Here is an 18,758-nt window from a genome sequence, read left to right on the forward strand (position 1 = left end):
AAAAGTGGTGCATAGTAGGGTCAAAACGACATGAAGTATGTACGCAATTGCGTACGCGGCTTCTCTCTAGGCGCTTTGGTGGAGCGTGGTGAAATCCTTGCTGGCAGCACCCATCGCTGCAGTTTGCCACACTCCCACCTCTGTTCCAACTGCTGGCTCCACCGCGCCGGTTCGAGCGCGTACGCAAATGCACCGCAAGCACACTCATGAGATTCATGTCGTTTTGACCCGACCATAGTTACGCCGATAAAGATGAATTATGTGCAGAGTTGCGGCTACTCGGCAAAAAGCAAAGTGCAACATAGTTGGGGCCCGGCTATCAGAAGTTCTGAATCACTGACTGGACCTTCTATGTTATTTGCCATGTACATTAACTATCTATTTTAAAAAGTATTGAAATGTAAGCAATTTTGTTCCTGTACTTCCTTGACAATTAAACTATTATTTATTAGTCCTGCATACACAATATCGATTTTTTTAAAATTACTTTTTATCGATCGAGGAGGATACTTCGACTTTGATAGTAGAGCGCCAACCGATCGCGTGCGTACGCCCCACAATCCATAATGGCTAAAGTGTCCTGAAATGTTGTCAGAAAATAGTTGATCTTGCAGAAATAAATCATTAAGCAAGTAGCATTTACCTTTTCGCAAAATAAATTGAAGATCGCCCAGTAGAGGTGAACAATTGGTGTGAATTGGTAGATTTCTTGTAGTAAACTGTATTCTGACTTGATACGAATATTTAGCTGAAAGGAAGTATATCGTGGGACTCCAAATGATAGCAGGGAGTTTTGCTTCAGCGATTGAGGCCAGCTGCTAATGCTAAGATTTTAATGCTTCAATTGTCAGGTATCGGCAACGTGCGAAGCAGAGGTTCCAAATTTTGCCAATATTTTGCAAGAACAAAAGCTTGTATCGATGGTAAGGAAATACATATCTACTTTTAAACAACAGTGGAAAGTGGTCGTAAGGTTGATATTAAAACAACTGTACACATACAGTCGCCGCCAAACGTATTGTGTCGTCCTGACTCGCTACGTTCTCACCGGAAGGGGATACGAAAATAGTTGTGCCAAAACGACCTGAAGCCTGATGTAGGCTGCGTAAGCGGCTACGCTCAGGCGACGCGGTGGATAGCGGGTCAGGGATTCGTGGGCATCTCTTTGGCACTACTCATCGGAGCAGCTTGAATAAAGCTAGAATTGGTCCCGTCTCGACCCCAACCGCTAGCTCCACTGCGCGCTTCGCTTCGCAGCCTCTTGCGCATCTGCACCGTAATTCAGGTCTTTCTTATGTGACTACACCTTGGTTTTCTGCATCCACCTATAGATGGGATGATGATGTGCAGAGTGACGGTGCCGAAAAGGTTCTCGAAGCTACTTTTCTTGTCTACTTGGATTGTCTTTCGTATTTTTGGCTTAACTCCACAGGATAAGGACTTCCTCAGCAGTAGTAGTAGAATTCTTTTTCATTACTATCGACACCATCGTCCCACCGTTTGGCGTCGTACCATTACATGCTTTGCAGAAGGACTGGGGAAATGCAGTTGACCGGGGGGAGGGGGGAGGGGAGTAGTCAGTGGCTCCCTTATTTCTCGACGCTCTAACTTACTTTTTTTTCTCAGTGACTTTAGCTTACATGTCATAGATCCTCTAAGACTAGTGCTTAGGTCTTTGGGCACCGACTGATTTGATTATTTACTTCGAGAAATAAGGGCGCCACTGACTCACTGTGCAGCGTAGCGGTTGGGACCGAGACGGGACTCTTGCTTGGAGTTTCGCACATCGCTACACTTTGTTAGAATCCTGTCTCGATCTCAACTGCTACGGGCCACAACGCCACTTGAAGAACCGCAATTGTATCGGGCTTCATGTCGTCCTGACTCGAATACAGTAGTAGACATCCAGCTTGTACCAGATCATTACTAGCCTATAGAAAACACAACGGTTCTTTGAATTGAAAAACATCGTCGTACTCTGGTGGCTTCTTTCATGTATTCCTTGCAAAACTCCATTTTCATTGATCGGTTCTGCAGTTTGTTTAGGTCAATCTTATAATATGGATGTTCCTGTAGATTGTGTTCGATGGCTGCGGCACAGAAATAATTCGCCAAGTCGAATCCGCTGAAACAATTCCTTGGAGAAGATGTGTTTTTACTATCTCAAAGAAACACAAGACAAAGAAAATAGTTTCTACGTTTGAAAAAAAGAGAAACCAATGTACCGGTAGTTATAGGCGCTGAACTCGAAATCCACAAGATGCATCGATAGCTGTTCGTCCTTGTTCTTCGTACTTTCATCCAATAAAATGTCCTGCGCTGTAGCGCATGCATCGATAGCAGTGGATTTCTTGCTAATCAAAAGATTTCCAGACTGTAAATAGTCATTAAGAGAAGAGCAACTGCTCTCCGCAGCACACTTGCACTTACGGTGAGATCGTTGTGGCAGAATACTATTGGCGAAGATGAGGTGCAAAGAAACTCTTCAATGTTATCAATTTCTCGAGCAAGTTCGTTAGTGGTAATCACTGAAGGGAACTGAAAACTATTTTTGGGCTGCTTTACACAATCAACATTGTACTGTACAAATCCTCTACATCGTCTAGTGAGAGTTGAACCGCTGTTGAACTCAGTTCTCCTCTCGCAGCATCGAGTAATGCGTGAGCGCTTTTGTAAATGCATCACTAGAATCACCGCACTTCCCAGAGAGAAGTTGAGCCGAGGAAAGGGCTGCAGGCTGAGTTATTCCTGTTTTTTGTGGTCCTTTACTACACTTTGTGGTGTGCTGCTTACGGTTTGCAGACCTGACCTCCATCTCAGGTTCAAAACTACTCGGGTGTTTTCCTGCATTTAATTAAAGTATGTTGAAGTGTTATCGAACGCGATTTCTTACATTCATTGCTGTATCGGCTAGCGAAGGCTATATGTGATTCGGTGATTCACATTCATATTCACTGCAAATCAGTAATCAGGTCCACTGAAGGTGAGCTCCCTTACATATGAGGAGCTTCTAATTTTCTCTGCTGTATGGATCATGCTCGTAGAAAACTTTCCTCTAATTTCACAAAGGAAAACTCCTGCGAATTTTATCTGCTCGCTTTCATATTTCGAAAATGAGCTTTGTGAATTAGAAAAGGTCTCATTCTTCCAGATCAGTGTAGATTAAATAAATCATAAATAAATCATAAATAACTATAAATCATAAATAAATCATAAATAATCATAAATCATAAATAAATAAGTAAATCGGTGCACATTTAGCCGTCACTGAAAACAGTAACTTTCTCAGTAATCTCGCAATCGAAGCGCTCTCTTCTCGATGCTTCACTATCCATTTTCAGGCGCACTCCCGCCGCCGCAGCAGCAGATCACGAATAAAATTTGGCACATCCGGCGGTGTCTGTGGACACCACTCAATTCCATGAAGCGGAAGACACTCCCGCAGAGCTTTCAAACGCTCGAGGTCAATACTTAAAGGCATCACCCCACGAATCTGAGATGGTGCAGATTTCAGGTGGAGTATTCTTATAAGGGATAGTAGATTATGAAGAGGAAGGTGATTCCGTCCATTTCTTCCTTATTGCCGTAAAAAAACGGCCCGAAAACGTGCCGTAAGAAACGGCCCGGGTAACGCTAAAGTTAGGTTCTTTTCTCAGATGCGAATTTCCTTTTGATATTGATCCATATGTTAAGCAAACTTATCATGAAAATGACAGAGAGGAGACCTGACGGAGAATGGAGAGTTCAGGGTGTAAATTATGAATATGAGTGAGTCGTTCCCCATTTTTCAGAACATCTTCCGTCCTCATTTTGCAGGACGGGGGAATTAAGTGGTGCTACGCTCATATTCGCAATGTACACCCTGTAGTTTGTATTCGCCCACAAAGACCTCAGCATCGTCACTTCCGTAACACGGTGCCCTTAAAGAGGACTGCTAGAACAGGAAGAGACCGACGTGGGTGATTCGTGAGAGCCTACATACATCGTGCAGTCACGTTACGACGTGGTGCAGCTCAAAATGCTAACGACATTCGTGAACAGCAAGTCAAGGAGGGCAATCTCTTGGTTAGCTTCTAAGTTGAGCCCTACCTTCCATTCTGAGTCAAATTTCTGCTTTGTCAGTCTTTTTTTGCCACACCTCTCGTTTATTTTTGTTGCCTCTTTGATACACATACATATGTTTCAAAAAATTTGGAACATTAACTAGCGCTATAGAATTCTCACTTATGTAAATGCACTTTAATAATTACCGTATTCAAATGCAGTTGGAATGATGTGGTTCGCATTTTCACTTGTGAATTACCCTGTTCCTCGAAAAGCGACAGCCATTCACGCATCGTACTAAGAAGACTGGGACGTTTCGAGATCGGTACTGTAGTGGAATGGAATCGCGGCAAAACTCGAGCCAACAGAGTACATATCCTGTAAAAATGTGTCCAGTAAGCGTGTTGCCTATCCACCCTGCCCAAGAAGTTACGCTGCTCGATATTTCAGCTGTTAGTTGCTCACTATTGGAACGTAATTTGGTCGAAAGTGACGGCGGTAGGGAATGTTGGAACTAGTAGTGACTAATGAGAACTAGTATTTACAAATGCCAGTATTGCGCAAGAAAACCTCTGTTGTCTCCTCTTTCTGAAGAGAGAAATAAGAACGTTTTTGTTCCAATTTTTTTATTTGTTCATTTTTTCCAGTCTTAAGGTCACTGTTAACGAATTCTTCAAATTTACCTCGCATCAGTGATGTCGTTATGTTCTACATGTTTGCTGGGGATATACTCCTCAAATCGTCCTCCTGGAAAGATGCCGAGCAACTTTGGGCCAAGTCCATTTTCTGAAAGTGGCTACTACTCAATGGATAAATTAAAGATAGATAATACGTCAAAAAGATCTTTATTTTTTGAAAAAAGAAGCGTTAGACATTCGATTGGAACCCAAACAGTGGTATTAAAACTCGATCAATGGCATTGATTCATACACTGTTGTCGATTTTATTGATGGTATTTTGTTTGTGACGGGTAAACAGACTAAATCACCTGCCAAAGACGTGAAAACGACCAATTCGTTGAGCAATTTGTCATGATCGGTCTGCGATTGAATTCGAAGTAGTACAACAGCGGGTTGGTCGTCCTGTGGGGTGAACTTTGGCCGAGCCACGAGATAGACGAGATTTGTCAGACCTCCGCTAGAAGTGTAGCAGGTTCAGCATTCAGCTAATCTAGCGCTGAGGAATCACTTCGGTCAATCAATCAATCAAAGACATATTTGGCATCGTTCGCCACTGAAGAGTCAGAATACCCGATATCACAAAAGGAAATATTTTCATAGCACACACGACACTATTAGCAAAACAATTTGCAATAAGGTATCGCGTAAATGACATCAATCAATAATTCTCAGCTAAATAACACGACTACAAGAAACTTACCGAATATGCGTAATGGACACGTGATCAGGATGAACATCCTCCCATTTTCCTCCCAGAACATCGCCGCACAAGGAAAGTATCCTTTTTCGAAGGTCCAATTCACCATGAGACTTGAAGAACTTCCAAAAAAAAAATCAATGAGTGAGAACGCCTAATTCATTGAATGATTCAAGCAGTATAGTGTATGTTTTCAGCGGACAATGAAAGACAGCAAGGAAGGCGGCGAGAACGACCGCGAATCGCAGCGAACGCGTAGCGGCCACCCGAGGAAACGCGAGCGAGGGCGACTGTAGCTCTCAGAGAAAATTGTAACAGTCCACCTCACCATGATCTCTGTAGGCATCCTTGACTTTGAGTAGAGTATCCAGAACCCAATTCCTCGCCAGTGCTGCAAATGTGAAGCGTAGGCGTGACTTGTAAAGGTAACAGAAGAGGAAGAATTATCGAAGGACTTCAATCATAAATGATTCAGTAAATAACTGAAAGAACTGGTTGACGCAGTGCTGAAGCGAGTCACAAAAACGAAGACGACAAAGGACCGGGAAAATTCCTGGTAATTGAATGCGCTGCAGGGATGCCGTCTGCTGGGAAAATCTACAATGAAAAGGAAAAAACCAGTTACTCATGGAACGCCGACGATAGTCGATACCATTGTTTTTGTCGTTTGCTGTTCATAGAAGAAAAGAGGATTTATATGCAGTGAGGAGGTCCTGCTGGTTCTCCGCAAAATAACCATTACGGTATTTGTGGTACCTCAATAATTCCTCAGTGAGTGGCAAGCGCTAATATTAGGTTGGCGCAGAAATAATGTTGGTTTCTAACCGTCGTGTTTGAATTTAAACAACTCAACCAAGGCCAGACCTTATAAATAAAAATTACAATTGCCAGCACAAACTGTTTTACGCCAACGAGAAGAGAATTTGCTTGTTTGAGCATAGATATATAGATATATGCAGCTCAGAATGTAACGTAAATTTGCATTAAAAAAATCGGTGTACTAGCCGCGTTTCTGATAACTGTTATGTATAAAATTGCACTCGGATCATTTTTTATATTTGCTGTATTTCAGAAAAAAATTCACGAATTTTCTGAATGACAATAACATTTCATGTGTTCCAATGAATGTAGAAATGAGAATGCTTTCAGCACAGCATATAGTACACAGCATATATATATATATATAATCAATCTTTCCCGAATCATTATAAACTATGTTCGTCCTGAAAAATCAAATCCTAGTGCATTTTGGATTTGATTTGATTTTTGGGGACGAACATAGTTTATAATGATTCGGGAAAGCCAGGAGTCGGGAATTTACAGATCTGTCAATTTTTCTTCTAATAGAAATAGATGTTCCTCCCTCTTCGTTTGCAAACAATAGTGCAACACCCTTCTGAAAAAAAACAACAATAAAAACATTGGAAATCCGACTCACCAGCTACATAAAATGGAAAAGAATTGAAATCTACAACAGAAAAGAACATTCCGCAACGAACATACGAACGGAAGGATGGTAGGGAAGAGGAATTCTACTGTTTAATGGGGAATTCCATCCGCATTCGAAAAAAGGGTGGAAATGGCAGAGTTATGATATAATTACAGTTCATTATGAAAGTAAAACTTTGTTTGGCTGTGGTGTATTATTAAAATGTATCATACTATTATGTAGATTAATAAGCGCTTTAATAGAGCGAAATACGCTAGTGCTTTATCCAGTCAAGAAAATGTTAGAGATCGTATTAAGGTTTTGCCATGCAGACCACTAAAACCACATTCCGACAGAGCTGTCATATTCCGTGGAAGGAGAGAGAATTCGAAGCAAAAAGTGACATCGGGGACGCCAGACAGAGACAGTAAAGAAAGATACGTTGTATGAAAATCACCCGCGGGCATGAAACCGCTACAAAACACGGACTTCTCATCACGAACCAAAACAGCTTCTCGCATCTGCGAATAAGGAGCAAACAGCCAAAGTGGCTGTTGTAGTACATGCTAGCAGTTGCGTCTCTTGAAAATTCACCGTTGTGAAAAACTATGTATTCGTGATCTCTTAAGATATCTGATAAACAATACAAGTTAGAGTCATTTAGTTCCCTCAAAGAGCACTTGAAGACTAACATTTCTGAAAGATTCTGGTTTTTCTAATCCTCAAATATCGAAGAATGCAGTAAACTTCTAATTATTCGTACTTATCGAACATCTCGAAGCTGCTCCTGCCTCCTGTGCGATTGCATTGCGGTGTTCAGATGATGTGTTTGATTCCTTGTCAAGACTTATCAGACTATCAGGAGTTTTCTGCTTTGTGCGCGTCAAGGACGTGAAGGACAAAAAAGGACGGATCTTTGACGTATCAATCCGTATGGGATGCGTCCTACTACAATTCAGAGTCGTTTGAGGTCTGTGAAGGCACATGTTGCCCTACGATGAAGCAGGTGCAAGCCGATCTGCCAATTCAGTGTCTTCATCCTCCCACAAAAAACCTGATTTACGAATCTCGGAAGAATGAAGCTCTTGATTATCACAGGTGCAGTCTTGAACCATGCACTGTTCAATCAAAGCCGAACCTCTTGCCGACTGTGCTTCTCCCACACCGTGATAATCATTGCAAAGAATCGGGGAAGTGCACTTCTGCGCTATTCATTTACTTGGTTTGGGCTGACGCGCATTCGCTTTGCTTTCGTTCCTACTTCCACTCGCTCTCCTCCCCCCGCACCCTCTTCCACGACTCCTCCACATCCTCCTCATTGCTTTTTGCATGGCATCGTTGAAGGAAACATGGGTGCCTCCTACATGCATCTTTGAATTGCACCGTTAGTACATATTCCTCACTAACTTCTCCCTTTCTCAATCCCAAATGATAGTCAGCAGTTCCCCCTTGGACTGGAAAAAAAATATTATGACCAGTATGTTTCATCGAACCCGTATCTACTGACTTCAGGCGAGCAGGTGAATGACAATTCGCACATAAAACAGTAGGTAGGTGCAGTTAAGCTATAATATGCCAAGTAGGTGTAAATGAATTTTGTCAACAGAAAGGCGGCACTTCACATGGCCTAAATATCTAAAAATTCCTACATTTTTTGGAAAATAACGCAATATTAATAGAATTTTGGGAGTATTGTAAGATGTTAAAGCAAGAGTAAAACTACTAGAAAGTATGGAACATTTCTATCCAGAAAGGAAGTGAGTTTGCCCAATAACTGAAGCAAATTTCCATTCACAAAATCTAACACGTGATGTTTACGAGTGACTGACGGGTGGGACATCAGTGGCGGGCAAGTGAAAACAATTGCTAAGAATGCAAAGAGACTAGTGGATGCATTGGCAATGTGAACAACACTTCGGGTTCATTTAATAGTTGATGAAAAATAATACGTAATTGGACCACAATAAACTTAGAAGAAAATTCCGACAAAATACGAAAAAAATGCTGAAGGCACAGCTTCTTGTTTGAAATCTAGGCGTGCGACGGGAAGAACGTCTGTTTTCAAGGCGTCAGTGATGTCAGTGGACGCATCGAAATACGAATAACAAGCTGTGATCAACGACCGCGAAGAGCTCATCCCGTCGATGCCTCCAGGGCATTATTCGAGAATCTTCTCTTAATCGTTATTTCTCAGCACAATTTCGTATTATTGGGTAGGTTATGTCATTTTCTCTGCTCTCGGGAAATATCAATAGTTTTACGGAGGATATTCGAGGATACGGAAATGTTTCTTCAAGTTGAGGAATATTTCATTTACAACAAGCCATACATCGACAACTGTAGTAGTTTCGTTCAAGGTCATTCATTTATGGCAAGGAGTTACTAATGCGGTATTCTTTTTTTTGCTGTTGCGCTCAAGCGTTGAAACGACGGTCATCTAAGATAAAGGTAGAAGTTGCTCGAATAACAGACATGAACTGCACCAAAGTACTGTTAGAGTTCGGGCAATTCTGGCAAATTTCTTCACCGACTTGGCAAAGAAATGCTGATGTTTGTTTTTCACTTCCATCACAAAAACACGCCGAGGCGTCCTTAGCGGTATGGAAACCAAAAAATACTCGGCTGTCGATAATGTTGTACAGATTAATACATTTGTGATTGTAAATTAATCTCGATTAATCATTTGTGATTGTAAACTTGAGGAGTACGAGAGTACTTGGAGCGTTTACAATCACAAATGATTAATCGAGAGTACTATTTATTGTTCTTCTTCAGAGGGCATAGTTAACTCATTTGCAATTTATTTGGAAAACACCGAATTGCAATTTGTCATAATATTTTTCGATTGGAGCAGAAGACGAAGAAAGCAGAAGTAGGTGTGTGAGGCAGGGAAGGTGCCAGTTGCATCGTGGGCGTCACGGTCGCGCGAGCAAACATAAGCATCGACGACTGTGTTTTGCCGTTTTACGCAGAATCGAGTACCAATCCAGTCATTGTGGATAATTCAAATTACAGCCTTACAAATACATGTCTTGAAGGATTAAGCGGATCATTTGAGCCAAGTGAATATCAAACGCCGAGGTCTTGTTGTTGCAAGAAAGATGCTGAATAAAGCAGAAGAGTTAATCAGACACTAATTAGGATCCAGAGAACGCTCGAAGCGAAGCGGAATTGGCAGGAGGTGAGAATTGCGCCATAAATACTGTTTAACAGAGAATCGATTCGCTAACTATGATCAAGGCCTATCTTTTGTTTTGCTACGCTTCGTACTTTCATCGATCTCCACCCCATCTCTTTCGTCTACCAGTTGCCGTCAACTAGTCATTTGTGTTCTACTGATTCTAAACGATTAACCTTCTTACATTATGATTGATTTGTGTTTGTTTTTATTATCGGTTCCTATTTGTTATGTTTTAGTTGATTCATTTAAAGGCAGTGTTCGGGGAAATATTCTGTTTAACTTCTATACAGTAATGGATAGAGATCAGAGATCTTTGCACTCACAGCATGAACGAAATGAAACTGTATAAAATGGTGGTGAAATTACTCGTGAAAACATTTGCTTGCGTTCCTACGAGTGAAGCCCTTCTTGAGCGGTGCCATTTCATCAGTAAGTTGTACGGGTGTAAAGAGTCGCCTTTAGTAAAACTGATCCCTGTGATGTTCCTGATGTCTGTAGTTTCTCGTATTTGTAAAGGGTTCTCATTTTGATGCTTAAAAGTACATTCCGGAAAATAGGCGTAGACAAGCTTCAAGAATTTCCTCTAGCAACAAACCGCAAATACAAAGCTTATTAGTTTATTTGCTTCCATGCTTCCATTTTGCTTTCATCATGTGGTTTTTTTCTCGATATACGTATTTTCCATGCTTTATAAATCCCTCACGGAATTAATAGAGTGCAGTTCCAGTCCATATCTTCACAGTTTCGTCACTAGAAAAATATTGCGTACTTTACCTGGGACATGTCCAAATAATGTTGTTACGGAGGATTTTTGACGCCCTTTTCTCATTAACTCTGGTGTTCGGATTTCGAGTACTCAAATCCTGTCAATTTTGTTACTAGAGTTAAAGTTAATTACTATTTGGCAGTGCAGCTAACGGATATCATAATCTTTGATCGCTAGAGAGTTCTGGTATGCACATTATTCCTACATTAATGTTCATTTGACGGTATCGTTACTGTAAACGACGACGAAAACGACGTTTCATTATTATATTTGTTAGGGAGTAGATTGAGAAAGCACAACCGTCCACTTCACTAAACAAAAGAAGGTGAACAGAGAATCTGTGGCATCTTAGTAACGCAATTCTACAGACAAACAAGATTGTATGGGGTGCAAAAGTACGATATAACACTTTGGAATTTCTTTCTACATTTCCTGATCTTTTGAAACCCTATATTACCTGTTACAGTCCTACGATTCCCCTATTCAGCGGTTCTTGGTCGCTCTGCTAAATCTGGAAGAACCACTGCTTCCTTCCTTTTTCTTTGTATTTCTCTTCTTTCGTGTTTTACACACTAACAAATCCGAAAGTGACGTCTAAATACCAGTCGACTGCTAGCAGTTGCGGACTTTCTGAACCTGTTTGCATAACTCTCGGAAATGCAGATGATATAATGATTCTAACGAAGAAAAAAGATGCGCTATCATTTATTGGACAGCTTAGAAGTGGCAACAGACGCAAAAGTCACCAAAAACAAAGCAAAACCACTTTGTGAGCGGAACAAAAAATACAATTTTTCCGATTGGATTGGAAAAAAACAGATTTTTTTTAATCGAAAAATCACTTATGATTATCCACTGAAAACAAAGTCTAACAGCGGATTATCGTAGGACGTAGAACGCTGTTATTGTTTCAAAACCTGTTGTGAATATGACAATAATTGCATTCAATACGTGTTTATGTCTATTTGCATAACATGCTACCATTTTTACCTATTTATCTCTTTTTTCGACTATCACACTTACTGCAGAAAGGCATATAAGAAAAATTTTGTCTAAATAACAAGATTTGCGATTCATTTCCACGAAACGTATACATTTCTCATTTATTTTCAACTCTGAAAGTGTTTTTTCATCTTTGAAATGCATACATTCGATTGAAAAATTTCTTCTATCCTTCTTTTTTCTTTGAACAGTTGTACGAGAGTTGAACATACCAGAGTAAAACAGCTTTGATGGAATTTTTATAATGTGTTTTTTGTCTCTGCCATCCAATTCACAGCATTCCATATCTATGAACATTTACTGTTTTTCCTGTTGTCCGTAGGTGTAACGGCAGAAATAGGATGGGACATACCATTCTCTTTCGCGCTAAGTGCAGTATTTCCGCTTAAATTCGTGGTTTACCAAGGTATAGGTCTGATTCCTATGCGATTTATTTCTAGTTATGAGAATTTTACCCTCGTCTATGCGTTTATTTCCTTACAGATTAACAAAAAGAGGAAAACGAGAGCTATATTTCTATGACTTAACTCTGAAGCTCTTACATTACATCACTAGTATACCAACATTTAATTTGTCACATATTCGCACACTTTCAGCTGCTTATTGTAATTTGATTAGTACTTTCTCTGTTCGTTCCTTAAAAAAATGTTTTGTGCATTACGAATGAGAAACAAAGCATTATGGAAAAATCTTTTTTTCTTTGGTTTCCTGGATTAGTATTACTGTGAGTTCTGGAAAACCACACTTCACAATGTTTGGAAAGCACCAGTCCCCTTGATTGTCTATCTCTCATCAAAACCGTTTGGCAAATTGTGTAGACGTGTTTGGTTGATTTTTCAACTTGCCCGACCTTTATTTTTAGAATGACGCCACAAGAGCTGTGCACACAACGTTCTGGCGATTCTGTTAGTGCGGAGAAGTCGCCGGACGCATGCAAAACTGATGACCGAAAGTAGGTGGTCCTTTTCTGCGTGTACTGTGTAAGGTGACATCTTCTGATTTTTGTGGCCATCTGAAGCTAATATTTCACAAATTGTTTTTCTAGCGAATATGTAAATTGACAGAAGGAATTTCGTCTTTTGACCACTCCGATGTGTTGAGTGGAAATGTGTGCAAATTTCAGCGGACGCGTAGCGGTCGCCTGCACAAGTATAAGAGACACAGTCCTGGGTCCAATGTATTATTTTAAAAGTCACCATACATAAAAAAAAATCCCAGTATAAAACAAGAACTTAACGAGAAAATACTAATGGCCATAGAGTTTCTCAGAACAATATCGAGGCAAGAAAAATTGGTAAGAAAGAAGAATCCATAAGAGAATACATAGGTTTCTACAGTCTCCCAAGTAAATGTGGATGGAGAAGACAAAAATTCACCCAAAGAACATCATTGTTCTTATTCGTTTAAAATAAAGAGCTAGTGCGACAAGTTTTGCTGCAGTTTTTCCTAAAGGTCAACATCTGATCTGTGATCTAGAATTAAATCTGTATCACCTTGGTGCTCCTACAGCATACTTTTCGCTAGTCGTAACTACCTTTTGATTCTTCCAGTACCTCATTCGAAAGCGTAAGTGAAAACCTTTCTGACTTTCCAGATATAGTCGTCTGTTTATTTATTGAGTGCCAACACTTTTCAGTACTCTATGTCCGAAGGTTTTCCTCTTCGAAGAAATCTTTCAAAATGTTTCTGGAAAATGCTGAATTAAGATTTCTCTTTTGCAGAACCCCTTGGCGATCAGTCTACGTTGCGGCGCTTTGTTCTTTCATTCAGTCGCTACAGTATGGCTTGTTCTTCTCATCACTGTGGCCATACTTGAAGAGTGTAAGGCTTTTTTTCTCGTCGCAAATTCAGTTTCGTCATCGATCAGAGTACATTAGGCAGAGACACCGCTGTTGCGAATTCTAGTGATGGACATGTTTTCGCTTATGTCGGGAAATTGTCCTAACAGGGTGCATCAAAATCAGGCACTGTAGCCAGTGTGAGTCTTAGGTCCGAAATCCTATGTTCATGACTAGTGGCGCGACAGTTGTCATTAGAGACACACGGCAATTTTGTCAGTGCTGTTGAGCCCTTAACTTTTTTTTCACCCCGGACTTTCTTGAAGTATCCTGAAATCCGCGCTGCTACTAGCAGTCGACACATTCACTGACACAGTAGGCAGTTCCAACGTCTCTTTTATGACTACGTATGAAGTGACCGTAGTGGTGTCACTGTTCATTGACGACGAATACACATGGGACATTCTTGCTGGAGGTAAGCTCGGGTTAAAATGACCTGAAACCCGGTGCAGTTGCGTAAGCGCTGCGCTTGAAGCGAGGCGACGGGCGTAGCGGTTGCAATCGGGTGGGTCCTCGTTTGATGCAGTCGGACTACAGAGATTAATAACCATTCATTAACAATTCCTCGGCAACAGTATGGATTATGTTAGTTACTATCAATACTTCAACGTTTCAGCAGTAGGCAGTATTTTTCCTCTTTACATTCATTGATGTTTCAGTTAGATTCTACTGTGAACGAGGCATTTTTCGGATACGTGGTTGCAGTGTACAGCCTAGGCCAATGCTTGGCTTCACCAATATTTGGTTACTGGAGTAATCGCATCAAACAGGTTCGAATTTTGGTCGTATTTCAGCGCGTTCACTACGTCTCTGATTTCTATACGACACAGATACGCTCGCCTACAATATTCGGACTGAATATGATGCTACTTGGTAATCTGATCTACTTGGTTATGGACATTCTTCCATCCGGTTATCGATACGCAATGGCTGTTTCCAGAATGTTGATTGGGATCGGATCGAGTACATATACTATTGTTGTTTATAAGTATCTTCATATATACAGTTTGGTGACATTTAGTTAGAAAATGTCTTCGACAGGACTTATATTTGCCTAGGAGACCGCAACGCATCCGCAGCAGATTTCTGCTGACACACACTGTCTCCCTCCTGCTTTTGTCCAGTCGTGCCCGCATCGCAGTCATGCGAGATATAAGTACTGATGCCCGCACCTAAATGGAACACGCTGTTCTTCCCTAACTACCGTGTAACCTTCGTATTGCTTCACGCGTGTTTTACGTGATGACACTACATTACACTCAAGAACACGGCTTGAAAACGTTCCGATAGAGGATAGAATCTGGAGGATACTGCATATGAGTTGGTAACTATAGTAGGGTCAAAACGACGTGAAGCACGGTGCAGTTGCTCTCGAAGCGGCGCTGTGGAGAAAGTGGCTGGAATCGAGATGGGACCAGTTTGAACCGCAACGAAAAAGGGTGCAAGCAAGGGTCCCCCCTCGATCCTAACCGCTACGTTCCACCGCGCTGCTGGGGGCGCAACCGTTTACGCATTCCGTCGTGCTTCATTTCCTTTTGACCGTACCATATTTTTGTTCACATGGTTACGGTGCGTCTTACGCAACGCACACATTTTCTTGGCTAGTAATACATGCTTCCTTCCCCTGCCCAACCCAGCGTGCTTCACTGTTGTTCGAGCTAAGAACAGAAGGGGCGATTACCCGTCTTTTGCTTCTTATCGCACCCTTGTCTTTGTGGATTAGTACTGGTGTACTCCTAGGTAACGGCGTACTGCTACGAGCATATGCATCTACAGCATCGATATCACCTGATCGATCTCGGGCTATCGGATGTGTGGCTGCTGGAATAGCTGTAGGTCTAGTTATTGGTCCAGGTAAGATTTTTCTTATCAAGTTCACTTTGCCATTAAACTACCTAATTTGACATGCTTCAAAAGCATGTCATTTCTGCGCAGAAGTTCCCCGACAAGAGTTTCACGTTTCTAGTTTGAGCTAATTTTTGCCCTTTTTGAGGATTGCAAGCGTTATTCACCCCTCTGGGTACTGAGGGAGTTCATGTACTGCTTGGTTGGTCGTTGACAATGTACAAAGCACCTGCGCTATTAGCAGCAATTGTCAACGTTTGCGGTATTTTGCTGATGTTCTTTGCATTTGACGAACAGTACGCCGGGCTCAAAGAAGACGATGAAGTTTGCCTACATCCTTTTTCTCTTGTACTTTTAATAATCAATTTTGATTCAGTCAGCTCCACTTCCACCTGCAGATCTCATTGCAGTGGCTATCTGTGTCGTCACTCGTTTTACACAGCTGTCTGCGTCAGCGAACATCGAAACGTGAGCATTTCTGCGTCTGATTAAGTGAACCTTAAGCAAAATTTTGTCAGTTTGCTGCGAGTGAATAATAATGTCGTTGTCATTAAACATTAGTCACTGTTCTGTGGAAATTTTCCGCATTATTACAGGTACCAGAAGTTGGCTTTCCGCTAGCATATGCTTTTATCTTTTTTCAAATTTAGAAATATCTTTGGTTTTACAAATCCAAAGTTGACATTTTTGCAATCAGACAGCAGAAGATAACCGTTAAAGAGTCGTTAGCCTAGAATGAAATTGCATTCCTAAAAAAAAGATATTTTGGATTCACGAGGAAACGACAAACTCGCATAAATACGTTTGAATCCTTGACTAATTTGAAGTAGCAGGGCCAATTGATTGATTAGTCAACTTATTTTCGCGTAGATCAAAAGCAACTGATCGTCTGGGTCTGGTTCTCTGTCAACATAATGCGAACGCACCGTTTCTGATTAAATGCCTTCGATCTTTGTCCTGTTTCACTTCGGATCCGTTGAAATCGACCATACATAACTCACCTGCACTTTTTTGAACCTTTTTTTTAGAACCTTTTCGTAAAGCTGGTCGTGATTTGTGGTCTAAAGTAGCACATTCGTATTCAGTTTTTGTTTCAATTACTGTGTTATCGATTTTTTCAGGTTAGGGTCTGCCTACTCGATGTTGATGTTTGATCTATCAGCGCCAGAAGCAGTCAGTGTCAACTCCATATCCCAAGCGGTACAAGGCATAGCAGCTGCTGTCATACTTCTGCCATTTCTTTTTTCAGACATCGGCAAGCGGTCAGCACGATTTAAAAACAACTTCAACTTTAATTTTCACTCAACGCATGCATATTCCAGTTTGAGGCAACGTACCGTGAACATAGCATGCATTCTCGGCTTTCTTGCATTCCAGTTAATTACTTATCCATGGGATTTTGGGGGTCCTCACGTAACAGCACACCGAGAAAGTAAGTTTTTTTTCAACATTATGCGAAATAACTACAATCGTTCGACTATATCATAGCGACTCCTTAAATAATCACGCCATAATTGGGTTCTTCAGTAGATTATCCTTCTTATGTCGTCTCTTTAAAATCATCACCCCACGAATCTGAGGTGGTACTGATTTCGGGTGGAGTATTCGTATACGGCATAGTAGATTATGGAGAGAGGGGTGATTCCGTCCATTTCTTCCTAATTGCCGCAACAACGTCCCAGAAGATGCGGCGCATGCACAAGGGTTGGCGCGCTCCAATCGAACTCGTGGAAAATAGCGCGCGGAACGCTTGAAGCCGCATATTCCGGGCTGTTTTTTACGCCAATTAGGAAGAAATGGAAGAAATGGATGGAATCAAACTCCTCTCTATAATCTATGATCCCGTATGCGAATACTTCCCTTGAAATCCGTACCACCTCAGATTCGTGGGGTGATGCCTTTAACCTATGGGGTTGCTCAGTGTATGCCCGAAACAAATCTTTTCAAATCAGAACTTTCAACTCGCTTCCTGAGTAGAGATTCATAGTTGTTTCTTTAGACTCACCTGCCGGTGGTTGTGATGCAAATCGCTTCTCATGGTGTTCAACTATGCCTAGGATTAACATATGGTTATATTATAGCTCACTCTGTTTGATATTCGAAGCAACTTTTGCGTTCAGCAACGTCGTTTTACCGACGCTTTACTCGAAAATAATAGGGCCCCGGAGACAGGTTTGACAACGTTTCCTAGTTTTCGAATAGAATGGACAACTTTCCGTCTTTCTCCTTTCAAACTGTTGAAATAAATTGGTTTCTGGAAAAATCGACTAACCCTCTTGTAATGATTCAGGGTACTATGCAGGGCATTTTCCAAATGTCTGGTTCTGTGGCACGTATGACAATACCTATACTTTTGAAGTGAGTTTTTTTTTTTAAGTTCGACAAAGATAAGCTCTTTCAATTGTGATATGTTGCACAACGTACGATATTTGCGTAAGAACTAAATAGAAGACAATACAAGAGTTCGCCATATGCTTGAGTAGTGATCCAAAAAGAAAACTTTGGGAAGTGGGAATCGACTATGTTCTGTTCTTTTTGGTTCTAAATATCGTTCACAGTTGTGTCAGCACGAAAGTATTACGTCACATACATACCAGTTCCAGTAGTTGTAGTTCTAACACCATTTGTTCAATTCTAGTCCCGTGGTTAACTTTCACTTTCGATGAACATCATAATGTTGCTGTAATGTTCCTTCCTGTTAATTTATTATCGCGCTGGTATTACTGTAGTGTACTGGGAACTGAAAAGAGCGACCCAACTAAAAATTATAGCAATCTGCTGAGAAGTTTTGTACTACCAAATTTTAATTAGTTATTACTGTAGCCTGTAACATTGTTGTTTCAGCTTTGTATACACGTACTCAGGACCGAAAGGAGTATGGCAGGTGGAGATTACACTTCTTTCGCTGACACTTGTCTTGTGGTTTATGTTTCTGCCTCGATTAGTTCCGTTAGAGAAACTGTCACGTCCTGAGAAAGTCGTTATACCGAAGGAAATTGCTTGATTTGGACAAATACTGCAAATCGCTACGGTTCTACTTTTTGCCACGGTTTCCAGCGGGTAATGGGAAGAATACAGGTGCCCGCAGTTGTTTGCCCGGACGCCCGCGATGCTCGAGCGTCGTGGTAACCTGGACCAACATAAGCAGGGGCTGTGCATCAGAAGACATGACTTAACAATACTCTTGTTGCTTTGATTTGTTCCTTTCATAGATCTATAGATCAGTGGATATAATTCTATCAGCTTTTTTATTCCGACCAAAATCATCACTTTATT

General features: G+C 41.1%; 2 protein-coding genes across 3 annotated transcripts; one reads left to right on the forward strand and one right to left on the reverse strand.

Moving 5' to 3' along the window:
- Positions 1-490: 490 nt before the first annotated feature.
- On the reverse strand, positions 491-5,767 carry RB195_001427 (uncharacterized protein; the record flags this gene model as incomplete). Its single annotated transcript, XM_064198190.1, has 10 exons — positions 491-580; positions 644-748; positions 1,978-2,125; positions 2,226-2,374; positions 2,431-2,538; positions 4,251-4,422; positions 4,728-4,830; positions 5,033-5,181; positions 5,425-5,534; positions 5,750-5,767. 10 exons carry the CDS (start codon positions 5,765-5,767, stop codon positions 491-493), a joined length of 1,152 nt encoding a protein of 383 aa, XP_064054071.1.
- Positions 5,768-12,662: 6,895 nt separating this feature from the next.
- On the forward strand, positions 12,663-18,486 carry RB195_001428 (uncharacterized protein; the record flags this gene model as incomplete). 2 transcript variants are annotated; one of them, XM_064198192.1, is made up of 13 exons in its annotated part: positions 12,663-12,751; positions 13,521-13,620; positions 14,297-14,407; positions 14,468-14,600; positions 15,378-15,491; positions 15,631-15,806; positions 15,859-15,950; positions 16,604-16,744; positions 16,805-16,914; positions 17,482-17,551; positions 17,603-17,654; positions 17,773-17,840; positions 18,327-18,486. In XM_064198192.1, 13 exons carry the CDS (start codon positions 12,663-12,665, stop codon positions 18,484-18,486), a joined length of 1,416 nt encoding a protein of 471 aa, XP_064054073.1. The 2 variants fall into 2 exon arrangements, with proteins under 2 accessions (XP_064054073.1, XP_064054072.1); XM_064198191.1 differs by having other exon boundaries at positions 17,482-17,654.
- Between the last annotated feature and the right edge of the window lie 272 nt (positions 18,487-18,758).

Source organism: Necator americanus, chromosome IV, assembly GCF_031761385.1.
Source record: "Necator americanus strain Aroian chromosome IV, whole genome shotgun sequence".
NCBI classification, from domain to species: Eukaryota; Metazoa; Nematoda; class Chromadorea; order Rhabditida; family Ancylostomatidae; genus Necator; species Necator americanus.